This window comes from Panulirus ornatus, chromosome 9, assembly GCF_036320965.1.
Source record: "Panulirus ornatus isolate Po-2019 chromosome 9, ASM3632096v1, whole genome shotgun sequence".
NCBI classification, from domain to species: domain Eukaryota; kingdom Metazoa; phylum Arthropoda; class Malacostraca; order Decapoda; family Palinuridae; genus Panulirus; species Panulirus ornatus.
In genome coordinates, this window is record NC_092232.1 from 39,413,930 (window position 1) to 39,441,921 (window position 27,992).

At 41.2% G+C, this 27,992-nt stretch overlaps 1 protein-coding gene across 2 annotated transcripts in view; it reads right to left on the reverse strand.

Moving 5' to 3' along the window:
* AsnRS (asparagine--tRNA ligase) overlaps nucleotides 1-27,992 on the reverse strand; it is a 160,454-nt gene that overhangs the window by 35,937 nt on the left and 96,525 nt on the right. For both annotated transcript variants that reach the window (XM_071665065.1, XM_071665064.1), the window contains 2 exons: nucleotides 27,095-27,277; nucleotides 26,576-26,707 (listed from right to left, as the gene is read on the reverse strand). In XM_071665065.1, the coding sequence (XP_071521166.1) occupies nucleotides 26,576-26,707; nucleotides 27,095-27,277 (315 nt within the window). The remainder of the gene's footprint in view (nucleotides 1-26,575; nucleotides 26,708-27,094; nucleotides 27,278-27,992) is intronic.

A 27,992-nucleotide genomic window follows, 5' to 3' on the forward strand; every position in this document is an offset into this window, starting at 1 on the left:
TGTCCACCCATGCACAATATACATACAATATACATAAATATACATAAAAAATATACATAATCTTTTTTTTTTTTTTGTCGCTGTCTCCCGCGTTTGTGAGGTAGCGCAAGGAAACAGACGAAAGAAATGGCCCAACCCACCCCCATACACATGTATATACATACGTCCTCACACGCAAATATACATACCTACACAGCTTTCCATGGTTTACCCCAGACGCTTCACATGCCCTGAGTGAATCCACTGACAGCACGTCAACCCCGGTATACCACATCGATCCAATTCACTCTATTCCTTGCCCTCCTTTCACCCTCCTGCATGTTCAGGCCCCGATCACACAAAATCTTTTTCACTCCATCTTTCCACCTCCAATTTGGTCTCCCACTTCTCCTCGTTCCCTCCACCTCCGACACATATATATTCTTAGTTAATCTTTCCTCACTCATTCTCTCCATGTGCCCTAAAGTAATGTAAGGGTAACAGAGATGTGTGGAAAAAAAAAGCGTGGTTGAGAGAGCAGAAGAGGGTGTTTTGAAATGGTTTGGGCACATGGAGAGAATGTGTGAGGAACGATTGACCAAGAGGATATATGTGTCGGAGGTGGAGGGAATGAGGAGAAGTGGGAGACCAAATTGGAGGTAGAAAGATGGAGTAAAGAAGATTTTAAGTGACCAGGGCCTGAACATGCAGGAGAGTGTGCAAAGACTAGAGTGAATTGGAATGATGTGGTATACCAGGGCTGACGTGCTGTCAATGAATTGAACCAGGGCGTATCAAGTGTCTGGGGTAAACCATGGAAAGTTCTGTGGGGGCTGGATGTGGAAAGGGAGCTATGGTTTTGGTGCATTATACATGACAGCTAGAGACTGAGTGAGAACGAATATGCCCTTTGTTATCTTTTCCTAGCACTACCTTGGGCACATGTTGGGGGGAGGGGGTTGCTATTTCATGTGTGGCGGGGTGGCGATGGGAATAAAGGCAGACAGAATGAATTATGTGCATGTGTATATATGTATATGTCTGTGTGTGTACATATATATATGTATACATTGAGATGTATAGGTAGGTATATTTATGTGTGTGGACGTGCATGTATATACATGTGTATGAGGGTGGGTTGGGCCATTGTTTCGTCTGCTTCCTTGTGCTACCTTGCTAACGCAGGAGACAGCGACAAAGCAAAATATTTATACTTCGATTATTTTTTTTTCTATTTTCATAACATATATATATATATCCCTGGTGATAGGTTAGAAAGAATACTTCCCACGCATTCCCCACGTGTCGTAAAAGGCGACTACAGGGGATGGGAGTGGGGGACTAAAAACCCTCCCCTCCTTGTATCTTAACTTTCTAAATGGGGAAACAGAAGGAGTCAGCGGAGTGTTCTCATCCTCCTCGAAGGCTTAGATTGGGGCATCTAAATGTGTGTGGATGTAGCCAAGATGAGGAAAAGGTGAGATAGGTAGTATCTTTGAGGAAAGATGTTTTGGCTCTGAGTGAAACGAAGCTCAAGGGTAAAGGGGAAGAGTGGACTGGGAATGTCTTGGGAGTAAAGTCAGGGGTTAGTGAGAGGACAAGAGCAAGGGAAGGAGTAGCAGTACTCCTGAAACAGGAGTGGTGGGAGTATGTGATTGAGTGTAAGAAAGTAAACTCTAGATTGATATGGGTAAAACTGAAAGTAGGTGTAGAGAGATGGGTGATTATTGGTGCATATGCACCTGGGCATGAGAAGAAAGATCATGAGAGGCAAGTGTTTTGGGAGCAGCTGAGGGAGTGTGTTAGTAGTTTTGATGCACGAGACCGGGTTATAGTGATGAGTGATTTGAATGCAAAGGTGAGTAATGTGGCAGGTGAGGGAATATTGGTGTACATGGGGTGTTCAGTGTTGTAAATGGAAATGGTGAAGAGCTTGTAGATTTATGTGCTGAAAAAGGACTGGTGATTGGGAATACCTGGTTTAAAAAGATAGATATACATAAGTATACTTATGTAAGTAGGAGAGATAGCCAGAGAGCATTAGTGGATTACGTGTAAATTGATAGGCGCGTGAAAGAGAGACTTTTGGATGTTAATGTGCTGAGAGGTGCAACTGGAGGGATGTCTGATCATTATCTTTTGGAGGTGAAGGTGAAGATTTGTAGAGGTTTTCAGAAAAGAAGAGAGAATGTTGGGGTGAAGAGAGTGGTGAGAGTAAGTTAGCTTGGGAAGGAGATGTGTGTGAGGAAGTACCAGGAGAGACTGAGTACAGAATGGAAAAAGGTGAGAGCAAAGGATGTAAGGGGAATGGGGGAGGAATGGGATGTATTTAGGGAAGCAGTGATGGCTTGTGCAAAAGATGCTTGTGGCATGAGAAGCGTGGGAGGTGGGTAGATTAGAAAGGGTAGTGAGTGGTGGGATGAAGAAGGAAGATTATTAGTGAAAGAGAAGAGAGAGGCATTTGGACGATTTTTGCAGGGAAATAATGCAAATGACTGGGAGTTGTATACAAGAAAGAGGCAGGAGGTCAAGAGAAAGGTGTAAGAGGCGAAAAAGAGGGCAAATGGGAGTTGGGGTGAGAGAGTATCATTAAATTTTAGGGAGAATAAAAAGATGTTTTGGAGGGAGGTAAATACAGTGCGTAAGACATGGGAACAAATGATAACATCAGTGAAGGGGGATAATGGAGAGGTGATAACAAGTACTGGTGATGTGAGGAGGAGATGGAGTGAGTATTTTGAAGGTTTGTTGAATGTGTTTGATGATAGAGTTGCAGATATAGGGTGTTTTGGTTGAGGTGGTGTGCAAAGTGAGAGGGTTAGGGAGAATGATTTGGTAAAGAGAGAAGAGGTAGTAAAAGCTTTTTAGAAGATGAAAGCCAGCAAGGCAGCGGGTTAGAATGGTATTGCAGTGGAATTCATTAAAAAGGAGGGTGACTGTATTGTTGACTGGTTGGTAAGGTTATCTAATGTATGTATGACTCATGGTGAGGTGCCTAAAGACTGGTGGAATGCTTGCATAGTGCCACTGTACAAATGCAAATGGGATAAGAGTGAATACCCAAATTAGAGAGGTATAAGTTTGTTGAGTATTCCAGGGAAATTATATGGAAGGGTATTGATTGAGAGGGTGAAGGCATGTACAGAGCATCAGATTGGGGAAGAGCAGTGTGGTTTCAGAAGAGGTAGAGGATGTGTGGACGAGGTGTTTGCTTTGAAAAATGTATGCGAGAAATACTTAGAAAAGCAAATGGATATGTATGTACCATTTATTAATCAGGAAAAGGCATATGATAAAGAGTTGATAGAGATGCTCTGTGGAAGGTGTTAAGAATATATGGTGTGGGAGGTAAGTTGTTAGAAGCAGTGAAAAGATTTTATCTAGGATGTAAGGCATGTGTACGTGTAGGAAGAGGGGAAAGTGATTGGTTCTCAGTGAATGTTGGTTTGCGGCAGGGTTGTGTGATGTCTTTATGGTTGTTTAATTTGTTTATGGATGGGGTTGTTAGGGAGGTGAATGCAAGAGTTTTGGAAGGAGGGGCAAGTATGCAGTCTGTTGTGGATGAGATAGCTTGGGAAGTGAGTAAGTTGTTGTTCGCTGATGATACTGCGCTGGTGGCTGATTTGTGTGAGAAACTGCAGAAGCTGGTGACTGAGTTTGGTAAAGTGTGTGAAAGAAGGAAGTTGAGAGTAAATGTGAATAAGAGCAAGGTTATTAGGTACAGTAGGGTTGGGGGACAAGTCCATTGGGAGTTAAGTTTGAATGGAGAAAAACTGGAGGAAGTGAAGTCTTTTAGATATCTGGGAGTGGATTTGACAGCGGATGGAACCATGGAAGTGGAAGTGAATCATAGGGTGGGGAAGGCTGCGAAAGTTCTGGGAGCATTGAAAAATGTGTGTAAGTTGAGAACGCTATCTTGAAAAGCAAAAATGGGTATGTTTGAAGGAATAATTAATGTTATATTGTTCCGAGGCGTGGGCTATAGATAGAGTGGTGCGGAGGAGGGTGGATGTGCTGGAAATGAGATGTTTGAGGACAATTTGTGGTGTGACGTGGTTTGATCAAGTAAGTAATGAAAGGGTGAGAGAGATGTGTGGTAATAAAAAGAGTGTGGTTGAGAGAGCAGAAGAGGGTGTTTTGAAATGGTTTGGTCGCATGCAGAGAATGAGTGAGGAAAGATTGACCAAGAGGATATATGTGTCAGTGGTGGAGGGGACAAGGAGAAGTGGGAGACAAAATTGGAGGTGGAAAGATGGAATGAAAAAGATTTTGAGTGATCGGGGCTTGAACATGCAGGAGGGTGAAAGGCGTGCAAGGAATAGAGTTAATTGGAACGATGTGGTACACCGGGGTCGACATGCTGTCAATGGATTGAAGCAGGGCATGTGAAGCATCTGGGGTAAACCATGGAAAGTTTTGTGGGGCGTGGATGTGGAAAGGGAGCTGTGGTTTCGGTGCATTATACATGACAGCTAGAGACTGAGTGTGAACGAATGTGGCCTTTGTGGTCTTTTCCTAGCACTACCTCGCGCACATGCAGGGGTAGGGGGTTGTCATTTCATGTGTGGCAGGCTGGCGATGGGAATGAATAAGGGCAGATAGTATGAATTATGTACATGTGTATATATGTATATATCTGTGTGTGTATATGTATACGTTGAGATGTATAGGTATGTGTATGTGCTGTGTGTGGATGTGTATATATATACATTTATATGGGTGGGTTGGGCCATTCTTTCGTCTGTTTCCTTTCGCTACCTCGCTAACGCTGGAGACAGTGACAAAGTATAATAATGTATTTATATGTTGATGTGTGTGCATATGTGCGTGTATGGGGTTTTAAGTATATATTTTATTTATTATCCTTGTCACTGTCTCTTGCGTTAGCGAAGTAGCGCAAGGAAACAGATGAAAGAATAGCCCAACCCACCCACATATACGTGTATATACATAAACGCCCACTCGTGCACATATACATTTCAACGTATACATACATATACATACACAGACATATATATATATATATATATATATATATATATATATATATATATATATACCCTTTCTAATCAACCCACCTCCCACTCTTCTCATGCCACAAGCATCTTTTGCGCAATCCATCACTGATTCCCTAAATACATCCCATTCCTCCCCCACTCCCCTTGCTTCCATTGTTCTCACCTTTTTCCATTCTGTACTCAGTCTCTCCTGGTACTTCCTCACACAGGTCTCCTTCTCAAGCTCACTTACTCTCACCACCCTCTTCACCCCAGCATTCACTCTTCTTTTCTGAAAACCCATACAAATCTTCACCTTAGCCTCCACAAGATAATGATCAGACATCCCTCCAGTTGCACCTCTCAGCACATTAACATCCAAAAGTCTCTCTTTCGCACGCCTGTCAATTAACACGTAATCCAATAACGCTCTCTGGCCATCTCTCCTACTTACATACGTATACTTATGTATATCTCGCTTTTTAAACCAGGTATTCTCAATCATGAGTCCTTTTTCAGCACATAAATCTACAAGCTCTTCACCATTTCCATTTACAACACTGAACACCCCATGCATACCAATTATTCCCTCAACTGCCACATTACTCACCTTTGCATTCAAATCACCCATCACTATAACCCAGTCTCGTGCATCAAAACCACTAACACACTCATTCAGCTGCTCCCAAAACACTTGCCTCTCTTGAAAGGGTAGTGAGTGGTGGGATGAAGAAGTAAGAGTATTAGTGAAAGAGAAGAAAGAGGCATTTGGACGATTTTTGCAGGGAAAAAATGCAATTGAGTGGGAGATGTATAAAAGAAAGAGACAGGAGGTCAAGAGAAAGGTGCAAGAGGTGAAAAAAAGGGCAAATGAGAGTTGGGGTGAGAGAGTATCATTAAATTTTAGGGAGAATAAAAAGATGTTCTGGAAGGAGGTACATAAAGTGCGTAAGACAAGGGAGCAAATGGGAACTTCAGTGAAGGGCGCAAATGGGGAGGTGATAACAAGTAGTGGTGATGTGAGAAGGAGATGGAGTGAGTATTTTGAAGGTTTGTTGAATGTGTTTGATGATAGAGTGGCAGATATAGGGTGTTTTGGTCGAGGTGGTGTGCAAAGTGAGAGGGTTAGGGAAAATGATTTGGTAAACAGAGAAGAGGTAGTGAAAGCTTTGCGGAAGATGAAAGCCGGCAAGGCAGCAGGTTTGGATGGTATTGCAGTGGAATTTATTAAAAAAGGGGGTGACTGTACTGTTGACTGGTTGGTAAGGTTATTTAATGTATGTATGACTCATGGTGAGGTGCCTGAGGATTGGCGGAATGCGTGCATAGTGCCATTGTACAAAGGCAAAGGGGATAAGAGTGAGTGCTCAAATTACAGAGGTATAAGTTTGTTGAGTATTCCTGGTAAATTATATGGGAGGGTATTGATTGAGAGGGTGAAGGCATGTACAGAGCATCAGATTGGGGAAGAGCAGTGTGGTTTCAGAAGTGGTAGAGGATGTGTGGATCAGGTGTTTGCTTTGAAGAATGTATGTGAGAAATACTTAGAAAAGCAAATCGATTTGTATGTAGCATTTATGGATCTGGAGAAGGCATATGATAGAGTTGATAGAGATGCTCTGTGGAAGGTATTAAGAATATATGGTGTGGGAGGAAAGTTGTTAGAAGCAGTGACAAGTTTTTATCGAGGATGTAAGGCATGTGTACGTGTAGGAAGAGAGGAAAGTGATTGGTCCTCAGTGAATGTAGGTTTGCGGCAGGGGTGTGTGATGTCTCCATGGTTGTTTAATTTGTTTATGGATGGGGTTGTTAGGGAGGTAAATGCAAGAGTTTTGGAAAGAGGGGCAAGTATGAAGTCTGTTGGGGATGAGAGAGCTTGGGAAGTGAGTCAGTTGTTGTTCGCTGATGATACAGCGCTGGTGGCTGATTCATGTGAGAAACTGCAGAAGCTGGTGACTGAGTTTGGTAAAGTGTGTGGAAGAAGAAAGTTAAGAGTAAATGTGAATAAGAGCAAGGTTATTAGGTACAGTAGGGTTGAGGGTCAAGTCAATTGGGAGGTGAGTTTGAATGGAGAAAAACTGGAGGAAGTGAAGTGTTTTAGATATCTGGGAGTGGATCTGGCAGCGGATGGAACCATGGAAGCGGAAGTGGATCATAGGGTGGGGGAGGGGGCGAAAATTCTGGGGGCCTTGAAGAATGTGTGGAAGTCGAGAACATTATCTCGGAAAGCAAAAATGGGTATGTTTGAAGGAATAGTGGTTCCAACAATGTTGTATGGTTGCGAGGCGTGGGCTATGGATAGAGTTGTGCGCAGGAGGATGGATGTGCTGGAAATGAGATGTTTGAGGACAATGTGTGGTGTGAGGTGGTTTGATCGAGTGAGTAACGTAAGGGTAAGAGAGATGTGTGGAAATAAAAAGAGCATGGTTGAGAGAGCAGAAGAGGGTGTTTTGAAGTGGTTTGGGCACATGGAGAGGATGAGTGAGGAAAGATTAACCAAGAGGATATATGTGTCGGAGGTGGAGGGAGCAAGGAGAAGAGGGAGACCAAATTGGAGGTGGAAAGATGGAGTGAAAAAGATTTTGTGTGATCGGGGCCTGAACATGCAGGAAGGTGAAAGGAGGGCAAGGAATAGAGTGAATTGGAGCGATGTGGTATACCGGGGTTGACGTGCTGTCAGTGGATTGAATCAAGGCATGTGAAGCGTCTGGGGTAAACCGTGGAAAGCTGTGTAGGTATGTATATTTGTGTGTGTGGACGTATGTATATACATGTGTATGGGGGGGGGGGGTTGGGCCATTTCTTTCGTCTGTATCCTTGCGCTACCTCGCAAACGCGGGAGACAGCGACAAAGTATAAAAAAAAAAAAAAAAAAAAAATATATATATATATATATACATAAGTACATATTCATACTTGCTGCCTTCATTCATTCCCATCGCCTCCCTACCACACACAAAATAGCACACACACACACACACACACACATTCTCCAGCAAGGCAGCACCGGGAACAGACATAAAAAGGCCACTTTTGTTCACACTCAGTCTCTAGCTGTCATGTGCAATGCACCAAAATCACATCTTTCACCATCCAGGCCCCATCGACCTTTCCATGGTTTACCCCAGACACTTCACATTCCCTGGTTCAATCCATTGACAGCACGTCGGCCCCGATGTACTACATCGTTCCAATTCACTCTATTCCTTGCATGCCTTTCGCACTCCTGTATGTTCAGGCCCTGATCACTCAAACTCTTTTTTCACTCCATCCTTCTACCTCCAGTTTGGTCTCCCGCTTCTCCTTTCCTCCACCTTTGACACATATATCCTCTTTGTCAATCTTTCTTCACTCATTCTCTCCATGTCTAAACCAATTGGACACAACTTCTGCTGTCTCACCTACACTCTATATATTACCACACATCTCTTACCCTTTCACTGCTTATTCAATCAAACCACCTTAAACTGCATATTGTCCTCAAACATTTCATTTCCAACATCCACCCTCCTCTGCACATCCCTATCTATAGCCCTTGCCTAGCAACCATATAACATTGTTGGAACCACTATTCCTCGAAACATACCTATTTTTGCTCTCCGAGATAACGTTCTCGCCTTCCACACATTCCTCAACACTCCCAGAACCTTTGCTCCCTCCCCCACCCTATGACTCACTTCTGCTTCCATGGTTCCATCTGCTGCTAATTTCTTTGCCAGATATCTAAAACACTTCACTTCCAGTTTTTCTCCATTCAAACTTACCTCCCAATTGATTTGTCCCTCAACCCTACTGTAGCTAATAACCTTGCTCTTATTCACATTTACTCTCAGCTTTCTTCTTTCACCCACTTTACCAAACTCGTTCACCAGCTTCTGCAGTTTCTCACATGAATCAGCCACCAGTGCTGTATCATCAGCGAACAACAACTGACTCACTTCCCAAGCTCTCTCATCCACAACAGACTGCATACTTTCCCATCTTTCCAAAACTCTTGCATTCACCTCCCTAACAACCCCATCCATAAACAAATTAAACAACCACGGAGATATCACGCACCCCTGCCGCAAACCGACATTCACCAGGAACCAATCACTTTCTTCTCTTCCTACTCGTACACTTGCTCTACATCCTTGGTAAAAACTTTTCACTGCTTCTAGCAACTTGCCTCCTACACTATGTACTCTTAATACCTTTCACAAAGCATCTCTATCCACCCTATCATATTCCTTCTCCAGATCCATAAATGCTACATACAAATCCATCTATTTCTCTAAGTATTTCTCGCATACATTCTTCAAAGCAAACACCTGATCGACACATCCTCTGCCACTTCTGAGACCACATTGCTCTTCCCCAATCTGATGCTCTAAACATGCCATGACCCTCTCAGTCAGTAACCTCCCATATAATTTCTCAGGAATACTCAACAAACTTATACCTCTGTAATTTGAACACTCACCTTTATCCTCTTTGCCTTTGTACAATGGCACTATGCATGCATTCCGCCAATCCTTAGGCAACTTACCATAAGTCATACATACATTAAATAACCCTTTCTTTCGTCTGCTTCCTTGTGCTACCTTGCTAACGCAGGAGACAGTGACAAAGCAAAATATTCATACTTCGATTATTTTTTTTTCTATTTTCATAACATATATATATATATCCCTGGGGATAGGGAAGAAAGAATACTTCCCACGCATTCCCCACGTGTCGTAAAAGGTGACTACAGGGGATGGGAATGGGGGACTAAAAACCCTCCCCTCCTTGCATCTTAACTTTCTAAATGGGGAAACAGAAGGAGTCAGCGGAGTGTTCTCATCCTCTTCGAAGGCTTAGATTGGGGCATCTAAATGTGTGTGGATGTAGCCAAGATGAGGAAAAGGAGAGATAGGTAGCATCTTTGAGGAAAGGAACCTGGATGTTTTGGCTCTGAGTGAAACGAAGCTCAAGGGTAAAGGGGAAGAGTGGACTGGGAATGTCTTGGGAGTAAAGTCAGGGGTTAGTGAGAGGACAAGAGCAAGGGAAGGAGTAGCAGTACTCCTGAAACAGGAGTGGTGGGAGTATGTGATTGAGTGTATGAAAGTAAACTCTAGATTGATATGGGTAAAACTGAAAGTAGGGGGAGAGAGATGGGTGATTACTGGTGCATATGCACCTGGGCATGAGAAGAAAGGTCATGAGAGGCAAGTGTTTTGGGAGCAGCTGAGGGAGTGTGTTAGTAGTTTTGATGCACGAGACCGGGTTATAGTAATGGGTGATTTGAATGCAAAGGTGAGTAATGTGGCAAGTGAGGGAATATTGGTGTACATGGGGTGTTCAGTGTTGTAAATGGAAATGGTGAAGAGCTTGTAGATTTATGTGCTGAAAAAGGAGTGGTGATTGGGAATACCTGGTTTAAAAAGCGAGATATACATAAGTATACTTATGTAAGTAGGAGAGATGGCCAGAGAGCATTAGTGGATTACGTGTAAATTGATAGGCGCGTGAAAGAGAGACTTTTGGATGTTAATGTGCTGAGAGGTGTAACTGGAGGGATGTCTGATCATTATCTTTTGGAGGCGAAGGTGAAGATTTGTAGAGGTTTTCAGAAAAGAAGAGAGAATGTTGGGGTGAAGAGAGTGGTGAGAGTAAGTTAGCTTGGGAAGGAGATGTGTGTGAGGAAGTACCAGGAGAGACTGAGTACAGAATGGAAAAAGGTGAGAGCAAAGGATGTAAGGGGAATGGGGGAGGAATGGGATGTATTTAGGGAAGCAGTGATGGCTTGTGCAAAAGATGCTTGTGGCATGAGAAGCGTGGGAGGTGGGTAGATTAGAAAGGGTAGTGAGTGGTGGGATGAAGAAGGAAGATTATTAGTGAAAGAGAAGAGAGAGGCATTTGGACGATTTTTGCAGGGAAATAATGCAAATGACTGGGAGTTGTATATAAGAAAGAGGCAGGAGGTCAAGAGAAAGGTGCAAGAGGCAAAAAAGAGGGCAAATGGAAGTTGGGGTGAGAGAGTATCATTAAATTTTTGGGAGAATAAAAAGATGTTTTGGAAGGAGGTAAATACAGTGCGTAAGACATGGGAACAAATGACAACATCAGTGAAGGGGGATAATGGAGAGGTGATAACAAGTACTGGTGATGTGAGGAGATGGAGTGAGTATTTTGAAGGTTTGTTGAATGTGTTTGATGATAGAGTTGCAGATATAGGGTGTTTTGGTTGAGGTGGTGTGCAAAGTGAGAGGGTTAGGGAGAATGATTTGGTAAAGAGAGAAGAGGTAGTAAAAGCTTTTTAGAAGATGAAAGCCGGCAAGGCAGCGGGTTAGAATGGTATTGCAGTGGAATTCATTAAAAAGGAGGGTGACTGTATTGTTGACTGGTTGGTAAGGTTATCTAATGTATGTATGACTCATGGTGAGGTGCCTAAAGACTGGTGGAATGCTTGCACAGTGCCATTGTACAAATGCAAATGGGATAAGAGTGAATACCCAAATTAGAGAGGTATAAGTTTGATGAGTATTCCAGGGAAATTATATGGGAGGGTATTGATTGAGAGGGTGAAGGCATGTACAGAGCATCAGATTGGGGAAGAGCAGTGTGGTTTCAGAAGAGGTAGAGGATGTGTGGACGAGGTGTTTGCTTTGAAAAATGTATGCGAGAAATACTTAGAAAAGCAAATGGATATGTATGTACCATTTATTAATCAGGAAAAGGCATATGATAAAGAGTTGATAGAGATGCTCTGTGGAAGGTATTAAGAATATATGGTGTGGGAGGTTATGATAAAGAGTTGATAGAGATGCTCTGTGGAAGGTATTAAGAATATATGGTGTGGGAGGTAAGTTGTTAGAAGCAGTGAAAAGATTTTATCGAGGATGTAAGGCATGTGTACGTGTAGGAAGAGGGGAAAGTGATTGGTTCTCAGTGAATGTTGGTTTGCGGCAGGGTTGTGTGATGTCTCCATGGTTGTTTAATTTGTTTATGGATGGGGTTGTTAGGGAGGTGAATGCAAGAGTTTTGGAAGGAGGGGAAGTCTTGCTGGCTTTTGTCTTCCACAAAGCTTTCACTACCTCTTCTCGGTTCACCAAACCATTTACCCTAACCCTCTCACTTTGCACACCACCTCAACCAAAACACCCAATATCTGCCACTCTATCATCAAACACATTCAACAAACCTTCAAGATACTCACTCCATCTCCTCACTTCACACATGTTATTACCCCCCATTATCCCCCTTCACTGATGTTTCCATTTGTTCTCTTCTCTCATGCACTTTATTTACCTCCTTCCAAAACATCTTTTGATGCTCCGTAAGATTTAATTATACTCTCTCACCCCCACTATCATTTGCCCTATTTTTCACCTCTTGCACCTTTCTCTTGACCTCCTGCCTCTTTCTTTTATACATCTCCCAGTCATTCACACTACTTCTCTTCAAAAATTGTCCAAACACCTCTCTCTTCTCTTTCTCTAACAATCTTACTTCTCCATTCCACCACTCACTACCCCTTCTAATCTGCCCACTTCCCACCTTTCTCATGCCAAAAGCATCTTTTGCGCAAGCCATCACTCCTTCACTAAATTCATTCCATTCCTCCCCCACACCCCTTATGTCATTTGCTCTCACCTTTTTCCATTTTGCACTCAATCTCTCCTGGTACTTCCTCACATAAGTCTCCTTTCCAAGCTCCAACCTCACTTATTCTCACGACTCTCTTCACCCTAACATTCTCTCTTCTTTTCTGAAATCTCTACAAATCTTCACCTTCACCTCCACTAGATAAAGATCAGACATCCCTCCAGTTGCCCCTCTCAGCACATCAACATCCAAAAGTCTCTCATTCACGTGCCTATCAATTAACACGTAATCCAATAATGCTCTTTGGCCATCTCTCCTACTTACACATATATACTTATGTATATCTCTATTTAAACCAGGTATTCCTAATCACCAGTCCTTTTTTCAGCACACAAATCTACAAGCTCTTCACCATTTCCATTTACAACACTGTACACTCCATGTACACCAGTTATACCCTCAACTGCTACTTACCTTTGCATTCAAATCACCCATCACTATATTCCAGTCTCATGCATCAGAGCCACTAACATACTCACTCAACTGCTCCCAAAACACTTGCCTCTCATGATCTTTCTTCTCATGACCAGGTGCATGGGCACCAATAATCACCCATCTCTCTCCATCCACTTTCAGTTTTACCCATATCAATTTAGAGTTTACTTTCTTACACTCTATCACATACTCCCACAACTCCTGCTTCAGGAGTAGTGCTACTCCTTCCTTTGCCCTTGTCCTCTCACCAACCCTTGACTTTACTCCCAAGACATTCCCAAACTACTCTCCCCCTTTACCTTTGAGCTTCGTTTCACTCAAAGCCAAAACACCCAACAAAGGCCACATTCATTCACACTCAGTTTCTAGCTGCCATGTATAATGCACTGAAACCAAAGCTCCCTTTTCACATCCAGGCCCCACAAAACTTTCCATGGTTTATCCCAGACGCATCATATGCCCTGGTTCAATCCATTGACAGCACGTCCACCCCAGTATACCACATCGTTCCAATTCCCTCTATTCCTTGCTTGCCTTTCACCCTCCTGCATGTTCAGGCCCCGATCACTCAAAAAAATCTTTTTCACTCCATCTTTCCACCTCCAATTTGGTCTCCCATTTCTCCTCGTTCCCTCCACCTCTGACACATATATCCTCTTTGTCAATCTTTCCTCAATCATTCTCTCCATGTGACCAAACCACTTCAAAACACCCTCTTCTGCTCTCTCAACCACACTCTTTTTATTACCACACATCTCTCTTACCCTTTCATTACTTACTCGATCAAACCACCTCACACCACAAATTGTCCTCAAACATCTCATTTCTAACACATCTATCCTCCTCTGCATAACTCTTAACTATAGCCCACACCTCACAACCATACAACATTGTTGGAACCACTATTCCTTCAAACATACTCATTTTTGCTTTACTAAGATAACGTTCTCGACTTCGACACATTTTTCAATGCTCCCACAACTTTCGCCCCCTCCCCACCCTATGTTTCACTTCCGCTTCCATGGTTCCATCCGCTGCCAAATTCACTCCAGATATCTAGAACACTTCACTTCCTCCAGTTTTTCTCCATTCCAACTTACCTCCCAATTGACTTGTCCCTCAACTCTACTGTACCTAATAACCTTGCTCTTATTCACATTTACTCTTAACTTTCTTCTTTCACACACCTTACCAAACTCATTCGCCAGCTTCTGCAGTTTCTCACTCGAATCAGCCACCAGCGCTGTATCATCAGCGAACAACAACTGACTCACTTCCCAAGCTCTCTCATCTACAACACACTGCATACCTGCCCCTCTCTCCAAAACTCTTGCATTCACCTCCCTAACAACCTCATCCATAAACAAATTAAACAACCATGGAGATGTACGCATCCTTGCCACAAACCATCATTCACTGAAAACCAATCAATTTCCTCTCTTCCTACACGTACACTTGCCTTACAACCTCAATAAAAACTTTTCACAGATTCTAACAACTTGCCTCCCACACCATATATTCTTAATACCTTCCATAGAGCATCTCTATCAACTCTTATCATACGCCTTCTCCAGATCCATAAATGCTACATACAAATCCATTTCCTTTTCTAAGTATTTCTCACATACATTCTTCAAAGCAAACACCTGATCCACACATCCTCTACCACTGAAACCAAACTGCTCTTCCCCAACCTGATGCTCTGTACATGCCTTCACCCTCTCAATCAATACCCTCCCATACAATTTCCCAGGAATACTGAACAAGCTTATACCTCTGTAATTTGAGCACTCACTTTTATCCCCTTTGCCATTGTACAATGGCACTATGCAAGCATTCCGCCAATCCTCAGGCACCTTACCATGAGTCATACATACTTTAAATAACCTCACCAACCAGTGAACAATACAGTCACCCCCTTTTTTTTTTTTTTATAAATTCCACTGCAATACCATCCAAACCTGCTGCCTTGCCGGCTTTCGTCTTTCGCAAAGCTTTTACCACCTCTTCTCTGTTTACCAAATCTTTTTTGCTAACCCTCTCACTTTGCACACCATCTCGACCAAAACATCCTATATCTGCCACTCTATCATCAAACACATTCAACAAACCTTCAAAATACTCACTCCAACTCCTTCTCACATCACTTCTACTTGTTTTCACCTCCCCATTAGCCCCCTTCACTGATGTTCCCATTTGTTCCCTTGTCTTATGCACTTTATTTACCTCCTTCCAAAACATCTTTTTATTCTCCCTAAAATTTAATGATACTCTCTCACCCCAACTCTCATTTGCCCTCTTTTTCACCTCTTGCACCTTTCTCTTGACCTCCTGCCTCTTTCTTTTATACATCTCCCACTCATTTGCATAATTTCCCTGCAAAAATCATCCAAATGCCTCTCTCTTCTGTTTCAATAATAATCTTACTTCTTTATCCCACTACTCACTACCCTTTCTAATCTGCCCACCTCCCACGCTTCTCATGCCACAAGCATCTTTTGCGCAAGCCATCACTGCTTCCCTAAATACATCCCATTCCTCCCCCACTCCTCTTACGTCCTTTGTTCTCACCTTTTTCCATCCTGTACTCAGTCTCTCCTGGTACTTCCTCACACAAGTCCCCTTCCCATGCTCACTTACCTTCACCACTCTCTTCTCCCCAACATTCTCTCTTCTTTTCTGAAATCCTCTACAAATCTTCTCCTTCGCCTCCACAAGATAATGATCAGACATCCCTCCAGGTGCACCTCTCAGCACATTAACATCCAAAAGTCTCTCTTTCGCGCGCCTACCAATTCACACGTAATCCAATAACGCTTTCTGGCCATCTCTCCTAGATACATACGTATACTTATGTATATCTCTCTTTTCAAACAAAGTATTCCCAATTACCAGTCCTTTTTCAGCACATAAATTTACAAGCTCTTCACCATTTCCATTTACAACACTGAACACCCCATGTACACCAATTATTCCCTCAACTGCTACATTACTCACCTTTGCATTCAAATCACCCATCACTATAACTCGTTCTCGTGCATCAAAACTACTGACACACTCACTTAGCTGCTCCCAAAACACTTGTCTCTCATGATCTTTCATTTCATGCCCAGGTGCATATGCACCAATAATCACCCATCTCTCTCCATCCACTTTCAGTTTTACCCATATCAATCTAGAGTTTACTTTCTTACACTCTATCATAGATATATACATATATGCACAGGTACATATTCCTACTTGCTCACCTTTATCCATTTCCGGCACTGCCTTGCCCCACAGGAAGGAGCACAAAAGCACGAAGGAAAGGAAAAAAGACAGCATTTACTTCTCTTCTCTTCCTATATTTAACCTTTTACAAATCTAAAATACTAATATAATATGAAAAAGTTATATGCCATGTGTGGGATGTGTGAAATCCTGGAAAGAAAGAAAATCATAAATTGTGTAATGTCTTAAGTGTGTATGAAGAATGAAATCATATTGAAGGAAAAAAAGAAATAACTGCATATTTACATATATAAAGAGAAACCATTCTAGCAGCCAAGTTTCTCCCTTATCAAAACATTAATCTCCTATACTAACATAAAGGAAGGTATATTTTGTTTTTTGTATATTTTCATAAGTAAAGTTTGATATAGGTATTCTATAATTTCTTGTTTCCAATGAATTAGCAAGTGTCATTTCGGATGCATGCTGCAATTTTTGAATCAAGATTCATGAGCAGAACCCGCTTTAAGAATCAAGATTCATGTACAGATGTCACAATTCCTATCATCTATTTTCTTTTCCCTCTCAATAAATGATCTTTCAATATCTAACCCCATTCACTCTTGTACTGATGATTTAACTTTCTAGATTTCAAATTAATTGCTCCCACTCTTTCTAACACTCATTTTCTTTCTCTTACTGAACATAATTACCCTATCAATTTGGAGTTGTGCATAATCTTGGAATGGCAAAGAAGCTAGGTCAAATTCAACTTAGCTAAAATACAATTTCTCCCTAAATCTCTTTAAGAGTCACCCATTGCAAAACAGCATCATTCAACTCCGTAATAACATAAAGATGATGATAACCACATCCTTCCCTCTATCATGAATACCTCATATCTTCAAAATCACAAAGTCTGCTTCTTAAAAGCTGGGGTGTTCTAAAGTTTATTATATTTATTCATTTATCAATTCTGCCAGAGGCAAAACATGCCCTAATCAAGGCTACCTCTGGTGAAAGAAGAAAGTAAAAGGAAAAGGAAATCAGTCAGGGCTGCACTTGTGTTTGTACACCTGACCCAGGTAAAAAGGTCATATGGAGAAGGAAAGACATAAGGAGTTAGAATTCCACTGCTTAGCTGTTCAAGTTAAGATGGGGGCATCTTAACAATCCTTAAGTGGATAGTCTCCACAAAGAAACTGCCAAATGCATGCCAGAGGTCAAAACCTTGAGGATGGGGATATTTGCAGACAGGTAATGAGAACAATGACTAAAAGATATCTACAGAACAGAAAGAGAGCAGCAACACTGCAGTATATGGAAAGGTAATGCCAGCTGAATCAATGTGATGGAAGGCTTTTGATTCTACTCTAGTTAGGAGAAAGGTGGAGAATATACCACCCCAGATATTTGAGCATTATTCCATACCAAGGTAAATAAAACCCTGTAGATATGAAATAGCTGCTCCCAAGAAAAGTAATTAGGGCACCTATTCAACCCTAAACCTTGGTAAGAATTTATGATGTTCATTATGTGGGGTTTCCAGGAAAGAGTGGAGGATCTGGTTAAGCCCTACAAGTGTACATTATTACAGAGATGAATTGTGTTGTTCTGAAACTGAATAGTGGCAAAAAAATGATTCTGAGAGAGATAAGGTGAGAAACTGCATTTTTGCACCATTCAATTTATCACAGTTGCTGCTTATGGCTCTGAACTTGGAGAGGAAATATGAACAGTACATGACGAGAACATATATTAAGGGGAGAAGGGGAAGAAAAGTGAGAGGACATATGCAAAATGAAATCATTACCATGGACAGAACTAGGAGGAAGTGGAGTGTTTTAGTTTTATGGGAATGGCTTGACAGTGAAATGAACTATGAGATAAACTGAACAAAAGGTTGGTGAGGAGCAAAACTTTTGGGCACACTGAAGAATGTTTGGAAAGAGAGGTCACTGTCTTTAAAAGCAAAGATGAGAATGTCTGATGGCATAAAAGTCCCACTGATGCTGTATAGATGCAAGCCTTAGGCAAAAATGTACAGAAGAGGGTGAATGTGTTGGATATGAAACATGGTGTGAGGAGAGTAAGAGAGAGGTGTGACAGTAAGAGGAATATGTATGAGCAGGAGAGATTGTACTGAAATGTTTTGGAGATATGAAGACAATGAGAGAGAAGAGGATGACTAAGAGGTACAGAAGTCATAAGTAGAGGGAATAAGGAAAAGGGGGAAATCAAGGAGGATGTGGAAGATGGAATGAAATATACTTTGAAAGTCTGGGGCCTGAACATCCAGGAGAGTATGGAGCATGCAAGGAATATGGTGAACTGCAGTGATTTGTATAAAGGGAACAATGTGCTGTCAATGAACTAAAACAAGGCATTTGAAATGGTTAGGGGAAACCAAAGAAAGGTCCGAGGGGCCTGGTTGTGGGTAGTGAATGGGGATCTGGTTTTAGTGCATTATCTATGTAATCTAGAGTGTGAATGGAAGTGAAAGAAGCCATTTCTTTGTCTGCTCCTAGTGCTACTTTGCTGATGTGGGAAATAACAAGCATGTATTAAGAAAATTGTGAATGGGGTTACAAACAGAAGAACAATCTTTACTAAAAGAAAAGATTGGTTGAAAGGACAGAATCCTGAGGAACCCACTACTGATATAACAAGACGGGGAAGTTGCTCCATCGATGACTACTAAAGGGAAATGGCCAGAGGAAACTATGCATCAGAGAACAGAAACAGAGAAACCAAAGTAAGAGAGTTTTGAAAGCAAAGACTAACGCTATACCCTGTTTAATGCTCTGGAGACATCATGGGTTACAACAAACTTTTCAGCAACATCCATGAGAAAGGGGGACCAGAGGTGAGTTACAGACGTGAAGACATCACTAGTAGACCTAGCACTGTGCAATCCACATTGGTGATAAAAAAAAAGTGATGGGATTCCAAGTGTTTCAGAAAGCAGAGTGTAGGAGGGTCTTAAAGACTCTGGAGATAATGATAGTGAGAGAGGTTAGAGTGGTTTCCTATCTTAGGGATGGGCTGCAACAAGGCATACTTCCAAGCAGAAGGGCTTTCAGACAAGGGAAATAGGCAAGTAGGACTGGTGTTCGGTCAGAGGCACACTCCTTAAGAACTCAAGAGGGTATGCCATCTGATCCATATGTCTTGTCCACCTGGAGAAGCTAGATTGCCTAGAGGAACCTATACAAGGAGAACATAGAAGGCATAGGTTCAGAAGCCAAATCATTCAAAGTTGATTTAGAGGAAAACTAGGTAACAAAAAGAGCAGCTTTATCTGTCAGGGAGCTAGCAACAGGCTGAATTGGTCAGAAGAGACAAGGAAGGAGTTAAGGACTAACAAGATTTATTAGAAATAGTCAAATCAGCAGACTTTCTTTTTATGAAAGAGTGCTTGATTTTGCAAAGAAGTTTTGTAATGATTTCAAGCATATATGAAGGCCGTTTCAAGGGAAGGGAAAAGTTTCACGGTCCAGTATGCACCATCTCTGATGCAAAAGGCATCATAGCAGTTGTGATCAAACCACAATTATGGAGGGAAAGATTTCAATGGAATGTAAGATTCCAACCCAACCATGATAACTTATCCTATGCATTTAGCACAATACAAGGCATCCTGATCAGAGAAGCAGTAACTTATCCCAGGGAAAGTCAATAAAGAAGCTGCAAAAGGATAACCTTTGAGCTCTTCCAAAGTGCCATACTTGGTGTTTCAAGGAGGGATAGAAAATGGGTATGCCCAGTCAGAATTAACAGAAATAAGATTGTTGTTAGAGGATCCTATGGGGTAAGAAATGGGAGGGTTCTGAGGTAAAATGAGGTAAAGTGCATTGGAAGAGTTCTTGTGATTGTTGGAAACTCAGGGTTCATTGTTTCATATTGTAAAGAAGGGAAAAGAAAATGGCCTTGGCTCCAGTGGGATCATCTCAATTAGTGACTCATCAATCCCTGTGGTGTACATTGAAGTCCTCAGTATAGAAGATCATGCGTGTGGGTGTCATAGTACAGCTTCGTGACAAGAGTCAAATAGTCACAGAATTGAAGGAATTCAAGAGGGGGGGGGGATTAATGATACATAAAAGCAAGGCAATAAAGAGATTTTGAAGTAGACAGCATGACAGTTAGAGGACTCAAGAACCATGCAATAAGGATTTTGTAAAACAGCGAGCACAAACTCCATCCTTGGAGCAGTTCCATATATTTCATTTTTTTTTGCAAAGTTATTTCATATCTACAGAGCTTTCATTTGCCCTGGTATGGATTACTGCTCACATATGTAGTACAGTTCATCCACCTCTCTCTGAGTAAGAGTGGATTCAAAAGTCTTCTGTCTCAAATTCTTCTGTCATCATCTCTCTCCAGGTATCCCTCTCTGTACCTGCGATGCTGCTGCTCTCTCTGTGTGTTCTACAGGTAGTATTGTGGCCACTGCCCTTATGAGATTTCTCCATGTGTCACTACCACCATGGCATGGACCCAAAATATGTATCTGGTTGCTGTTTCCCATATTTGGAGACAAGTCACTAAAGGACTGATTGTTATGATATCTTCCTTTTCTCCTCAATAAGCCGAAATGTGGAATTATCTTTCTCCTTTCAACGTTCCCTCTTTCTTTAACCTTTCTACCGCTAAGAGTCAGGTCTAGAAACACATGCACAGCCCTGATTAGTTTCTAAGTTATTTTTCTCTTACTTTTTTACCTTTTACCCAAGATGAGCTTTGATTGAGCCACGTTCTTGCTTGTCTCATGTTGGTCACTATACACTATCATTATATGTGGTGACAGTGATGTGAACTTTACTTATACCCCTATGTAAGTGTGGCAGTTGGTGATGGTAATCTTGTTCAAGTCCATCATGTGACTTATGCTGTACATAACTCTCTTATACTGTGTGGCAAGGCTGCGCAAAGAACAGACAAAGAATGGCCTCATTTGCTCACATTCACTCTCCAGCTATCATGTATAATGCACCAAAAACCAGTTGCCCTTATCCACAGCCAAGCCCCAAAACACATTCCTATGGTTTTCCCTGACTTTCATATGCCCTGGTTCAGCCCAATAAGAGTACATCACCCTGAGTTTATCACATTACTCCAATCTGCTCTATTCCATGCAAGCCCTACACCCTGCATGTTCAGATCCTGATCACTCGAACCATCTTTCACTCCATCCTTCCATCACCAATTCAGTCTCCCATTCTTGTTCTCTCCACTTCTGATACATATACTTCCTTAATCAGCCTTTCCTAACACATCCTACCAACATGTTCAAACCATTTCAGCACATCCATTTTGGATCTCTTAACCATATTCTTATCACTACCACACATCCCTCTCTTACCCTATCTGATCAACCCTCCTCACACCACAACGTCCTCAAGCATTTAATTTCCAGTACATCAACTCTCTTCTGCACCCTTTTATCTAGGGCCTACAACTTGCATCCACAGACCACATTACAAACTACTATACACTTGACCTGTTTTTCCACATAATCCTTAACACGCCCTAGGGCTCATTTCAGCTTGCATGGTTTCATCTACCTCCATGTCCACTCTAATATCTAAACACGACACATCCTTCATGTTCTCTCTATTCAAACTCACACTCTACACAACTTCTCTTTCTCCTGCTAAACTCTACAGCCTTACTTTATTTACATTAACTCAACATTTAGGTAAAAGCATTAGGTAGATGTAGTCAGTAGGAGCATTAAGCAGGAGCCTTTGCAAACAATGCACTAGACTTGCCCTTTGCCACTTCTGTTAAGAGTGAGGCACTAAAGGATAAGAAGTGGCACTGGTGTTCACTAGTTAAGGAGACTCGATTGTCATGGCCACCCCTTTGAGGGAGTTCCAGAGAGGAGCAGGCATCAGATATATAGATACATAGAACTCAACTTTCTCAAATCATACATTCTCCCAAACTTACACACCCTTCCATATGCAAACAAAGCCGACTCTTGATAGAAACTCATCATACTTCTAGTAGCTTTTCTCCCACACTATTTTCCATAACATCTTCCAAAAAGCATCTCAATCAACTCGTAATACAAGTTTTCTCAAGATCCATTAAAACCACAAATAAATCTTTCTAATTCTTTGAGCACTTCTCACACATTCACACAACTGTTGAGCACTTCCTTTAAACACTCCTGAAGCTACACTGTTGTTCCCTAATCTGATGCTCTGCGTATTCCATTACCCTCTCTACCACCACTCTCCATTACAACTTACCAAGCATAACTGACAAAACCTTTTTTTCTCACCTGTTTGCTGTTTCCTAAGTTAGCATGGGTGAGCCAGGCACAGACAAGGAATGACCACATTTGCTCACATCCATCCTCTAGCTGTTATGTGTATTGCACTGAAAACCACAGCCACTGGACAAATATATACCTCTATAATTCAAACACTCACTTTTGTTCCCCATGCCTTTATACATTGGCGCTACATAGGCATTCCCCCAAACCTCATGCATACAATGAAAACTAACTAATCAGCAACATCGTCATTCCTTTCTTGACAAAATGACCAACAATACTATCCTCTCCAGTCAATTTGCCACACTTCATCTTAAGCAAGGCTTTCATCAACTCTTCTCTTTTCACCAAACCATTTGCCTCACTCACTCTCTTGCTTCATGAACCTCTATGTCCCAAACACCCTACATCTGCTACCCTACCATGTAACACATTCAACATTCTATTTCTTCAACATACTCCATCTACTCTTCACCCCTTCTTTGCCCTAAAGCTCTGTTCATGATGATCCCATTTGTTCTCTTGTTCTCACACTGTTCACCTCCTTCCAAAGCATTTTCTTATTCTCCCTGAAATGTGCTGATACCCTCTCACCCCAACTCTCATTTGCCCTCTTTTTCAGCCCCTGCACCTTACTCTTGACTTCCTTATACTTCCTCTTGTAAATCTCACAATTACACTTCTTCCTTGCAGGTAATACCCAAACAGTAAATCTCTTTCCTTTTCACTAACAACTTAAAGTCATCATCCCACTACTCACTTCACTTCCTCACATGCCCACATCCCACCTTTCCTATGCCACATACTTTTCTCACAAATGTAAGTACTGCTTCCCTTAGTACCTTCCATTTCTCACCCACTCCCCTAGTTTTGTTTACTCTTACCTTTGACCATTCTTAACCAACCTCTTGTGGTATCTCCTTGCATAAGCCTCTTTTTCAAGTTCGTTCGCTTTCACCACCCTCTTCCAATCCACAAAATTTCCTCTTTTCCAAAAGTTTCAAAACTTTCACCCTCACATCCTGCAAAAAGTCATCAGACTCCCCACCAGCTGCCACCTCTCAGCATATTCACATACAAGATCCCCTTTTCAGCACATCTATTAATTAGTCCATACTCCAATAATTACTGCTCACCATTAACCCCTCATCCATGCACACTTAAGCATGTCCCTCTTACCCATCACTTTTACTCGATCCCTTGCATCATAATTGATAACATACTCACCCAGCTCTTCTGAAAATGCTTGTCTCTCTCTCCCTTAATCCTCTTGTTACCAGGTGAAAAAGCACTAACATTCATCAACCTCTCATAATCCACTTTCATTTTCACCTAAGGCAGACTGGGACTCACTTCCTTACACTCTTAAACTTATTCCCAAAACTCCATCAGCATTGCCACTCCCTCCTTTGTTCTTACCCTCATACTAACCCTTAATTTCCCCCATATGACATTCCCTATCTGCTTTATTTCTTTTATGATATGATGAAAGTAAAGCAGTTGATGTCATCTGTCTAGATTTTCAAAAAGCATTCAGTAAAGTTCTGTGTCAAGGGTTACAAGGAAAAATTTAGTCACAAAGCATTGATGGGGTTCTTTGGTGGGAAGGAAACTGGCTGACTGGCTATAAACAATGGGCAGCATTGTAAAATATCAAAATTTGCTGATGATGTAAAGCTGAGAATAAATCAACAAATGAACCTGAATGTTTACAACTTCAAACTGACATAGACAAACTGATTGCCTGAGCTCAAAGGTGGTAAATGAATTTCAATATCTATAAGTGTAAAGTTTTACATCACAAGTAGTAATAACAAAAAGGCAAGAATATGAATTCTGTTGAACTGTAAGAAGTGAATAAGGAAAAAGACTTAGGGATAATAATCTTTGGTGACCTAAAACCAAGTATGTAGTGCACAGAAGCAGAGAAAAGAATCAACAAAACTTTATGAATAGGTAGGACCTCTGAATTTAAGTTTATGGAAATCATATTTAATCCTTACAGTTCATTTGTTCATCCCCATCATGAATATTGTGCTCGGTTTCATTCACACTAAAAGAGAGAGAGAGAGAGAGAGAGAGAGAGAATTGAGGGAGTGCAGTGTCAAGCTACCAAGATGATTCCCTGGCTGTGAAACAAATCCTATGAGAGCAGATCAAACAACTTGAATCTATTTGGATTAGAAAAGAAAGGTTAAGAGGTGATCTAACATTAGAAAAGAGAAGGTTAAGAGGTGATCTAACATAAGTATTCAAATCATCAAAGGCTTTATCTTGATCTATCAAGTTACTTAAGACTTGATTTGTTTGATTTCACCTATAGTCATGGATACAAACTGACAGGATAATGTTTTACCTCAAATGCGGTGAGTCCTTTTTCTTCAACAAGATTGTTAATGCATTGAACAACTTGCCAATTCAAGTGACTGAGAGCAGTTACAAATCTTTTTTTATACTTGATCACCATTTCCCATGGTAGCGAGGTAGTGCAAGGAACAGATGAAGAAAGGCCACATCAGCTTGCATCCATTCCCTATCCACAACCAGGCCCCATAGAACTTCCATAGTTTACCCTAAACATTTTACATGCCCTGGTTCAGTCCAGACATATCTATGAATCTATCTCCATTTCTGATGAATGTTCCCTCCTAGAACTCCCTCAAGGGAGTGGCCATGACAATAGAGTCTCCATAACTAGTGAACTCCAGTGCCGCTTCGTAGTCTTTACTGTCTCACCCTTAACAGACCACTGGCAGAGGGTAAGTCTAACACAGTGTTTGCATAGGCTCCTACCTAATGTTCCTTCTAACTACTTCTACCTAATGCTCCTGCCAAATGTTCTTATCTACTACTTCTACCTAATGTTTCTACCTAATGCTCCTACGTAAATGTTCCTACCTACTGCTATCTATTGTTCCCACCATTTTGCCAAAAGGCTAGGAAAGCACATAGCGCTTGCCAAAGGAAAATCTAGAGTTACAAAGAACGGGCTTTGTGAGTTTACAGTTAAGTGTTGTCAAATGTTATGCAGGACAAGGAGAGATTGTAAGTTTGTTGACAGAATACCAGTAGTCCACATGTGTGTAAGACAGAGAGAAAAGACATCTACCTGAGCCAGAGGAGTGCAACTTAACAGCCACTTAAATACTGACTCACTATGCAGCCATCAGTTGGGTAGTACTGGTGTTATAACTCGATATGTATTTCACTTCAAATCCATGACTTACATTATTTGCACCTCCTAAGTACAAACACAAGTTGCAAGTTATTCTGTGAATTACCTGTATATCTTCTTTTACCACACTAATCTGCGAGTTTCTGATACCCTCCACAATTGCAAACAGCCTCGAAAAGATCCAAAGGTCCGATGAAGTTTGAATTCTTCTGCATTCGGTTTTCCTTGAGCTTAGTTTCACTCAGAGCCAGAGCAACCAAGTTCCTCTCCTTCTTCTCATCCTTGTTACATCCACACACACATTCAAACACCCCAACCTTCACCCTGGAGGTGGATGAATGCTCCTCATTTGGCTCTTTCTGTTCTATCTTTTAGAAGCCGAAACATAAGGGGAGGGTTTCTGAGCCCTTTCTCCAGCCCCTTTTAGTCACCTTTCATGACATGCAGGGAATAAACAGGTAGTATTCTTTCTCCTCCTTTCCCTAAGGATCATAAAACTAATGTATTCAAATGAATTATACTGTGCATCAACTCTCGTCTATTCACAATAATCATTATAAAGTATGTTTCAAAGAACATATCTAGCCATGATACACGTCCTATGGGAAAAATGTATTTGTTTACAAAGTCCACTCTCTCACACTCACAACTTGTCAAAATTTCAGAATGCTATGTAGGTACACTAGACTCAATTAATGTGCATTTACCATCCTAACAGCTCAAAAGAATTAGCTACAAATGTAGCATTATTACAACTCACCGCCTCTTTGCGTGATTGTTGACATAAGGGAACTTTGTACAATGTCTATCAATATCTTGCAAAAAGTAATGTAAAAGATTTTTCTCTTTGATTTGAAGACTTACTGACTGAGTGAGGGATCTGTCGTCTTCACATCTAGACATGTAAAAAGCCTTGATGCCTGCTGGAAACCTGTTGAGCAGAATGGGCTTCCCAATTTGGTCGGTCATTTGTCTTTCTGGCATCTCAGGAATATCCTATCAAATATAAAATGAAAAAATCAACAAAACAGGTAAAATTTCTAAAATTCAAAATATGATCATCAGCTCCTCTTAAGTACTGAAAGAGAATGCACACTAAAAATTTCCTGATGTGCTTATTCAGAAACCAAAAAATCTTAAATCTATACTACAGAAGCTATTTCCTACATAAATGCCAAAGTCATACAGAAAAAAGCCTCCCAACTACTTTGTTACTGACCATCCCAAACAATTCTTTAGCACTCATAACTTATAAGAAAGGAGAAGACATAACTAGAAAATAGCAGAACATATATTGCTAAAAGTAGATGAAACAGTTTTAAAAGTAAACATTTGATTACTATGTCATGTTACAATATCAGATAACATCTACCATCCACTCACCTCTCCATATTCATAGTAAGAGCCATTTTCCTTAGTGATGTTATGTTCCTTCAGATACTTGATAGCTTCAGCATATGGCATCCTCAGGAAGGGTTTGGTAGGTGCTACAAAGTCTGGGTTCAAGTCCTTCATTATTTGACTACCTACAGGATGTTTCATTACTCTATCCACCACATCACACACCTAGTAAATAAGCATTCTATCATGAACATACTGAATTACAATCTTATCAATAAACTGTAAGTTATGATAAAAGCTAACACAATGCTTTCACCATTTCAAATAATCATAAAAGATTTTATGTTCCATTTGATGATTACAAAGCCATATCTTAAAAAGTATACATCACAGCCCATCCTTGTTTAAAAAAATGCCTTTAGCTGAATTCTCAAACCACACAGTTCTACAAATTCTCATCACATTATCTGAGCTTTTGCACTTGTGTCCTCTCAATCAATTTATTTACATATACAAGCACACTCCCTATCCCTCCTATTACATAATGTGGCATAGTGTACATCAAATCAGCCACAAGTCCTGATAATCCAGAATCACTGATTTTTTCTTTTCAGTTAGGGGGTGGAGGAGGATGGGCAGGGTAACAAGTACAGGAAGAATGGAGGAGGCAGGGGTAGGGGAGGAAGTGAAGAGAGTAGGAGGAGGAAGAGGAACTTTGAAACCACATGCAGAGTAATGCTTTTACAATGTTACCATCCATTTTCTCTCCCTTCAAAGATATCAAAAAACCAGATTTTTTTTACAGACTGTATAATTAAGCATGAAGTTTAACCAAATCATTTCAGTCAGGGAAAACTATGTAATAAAAAAAAATTATCATTTTTGAGTTTCCTTGGTGTAGCAGCTGCCAATGCTGACTGTAATTTCAATCATGGGTCCA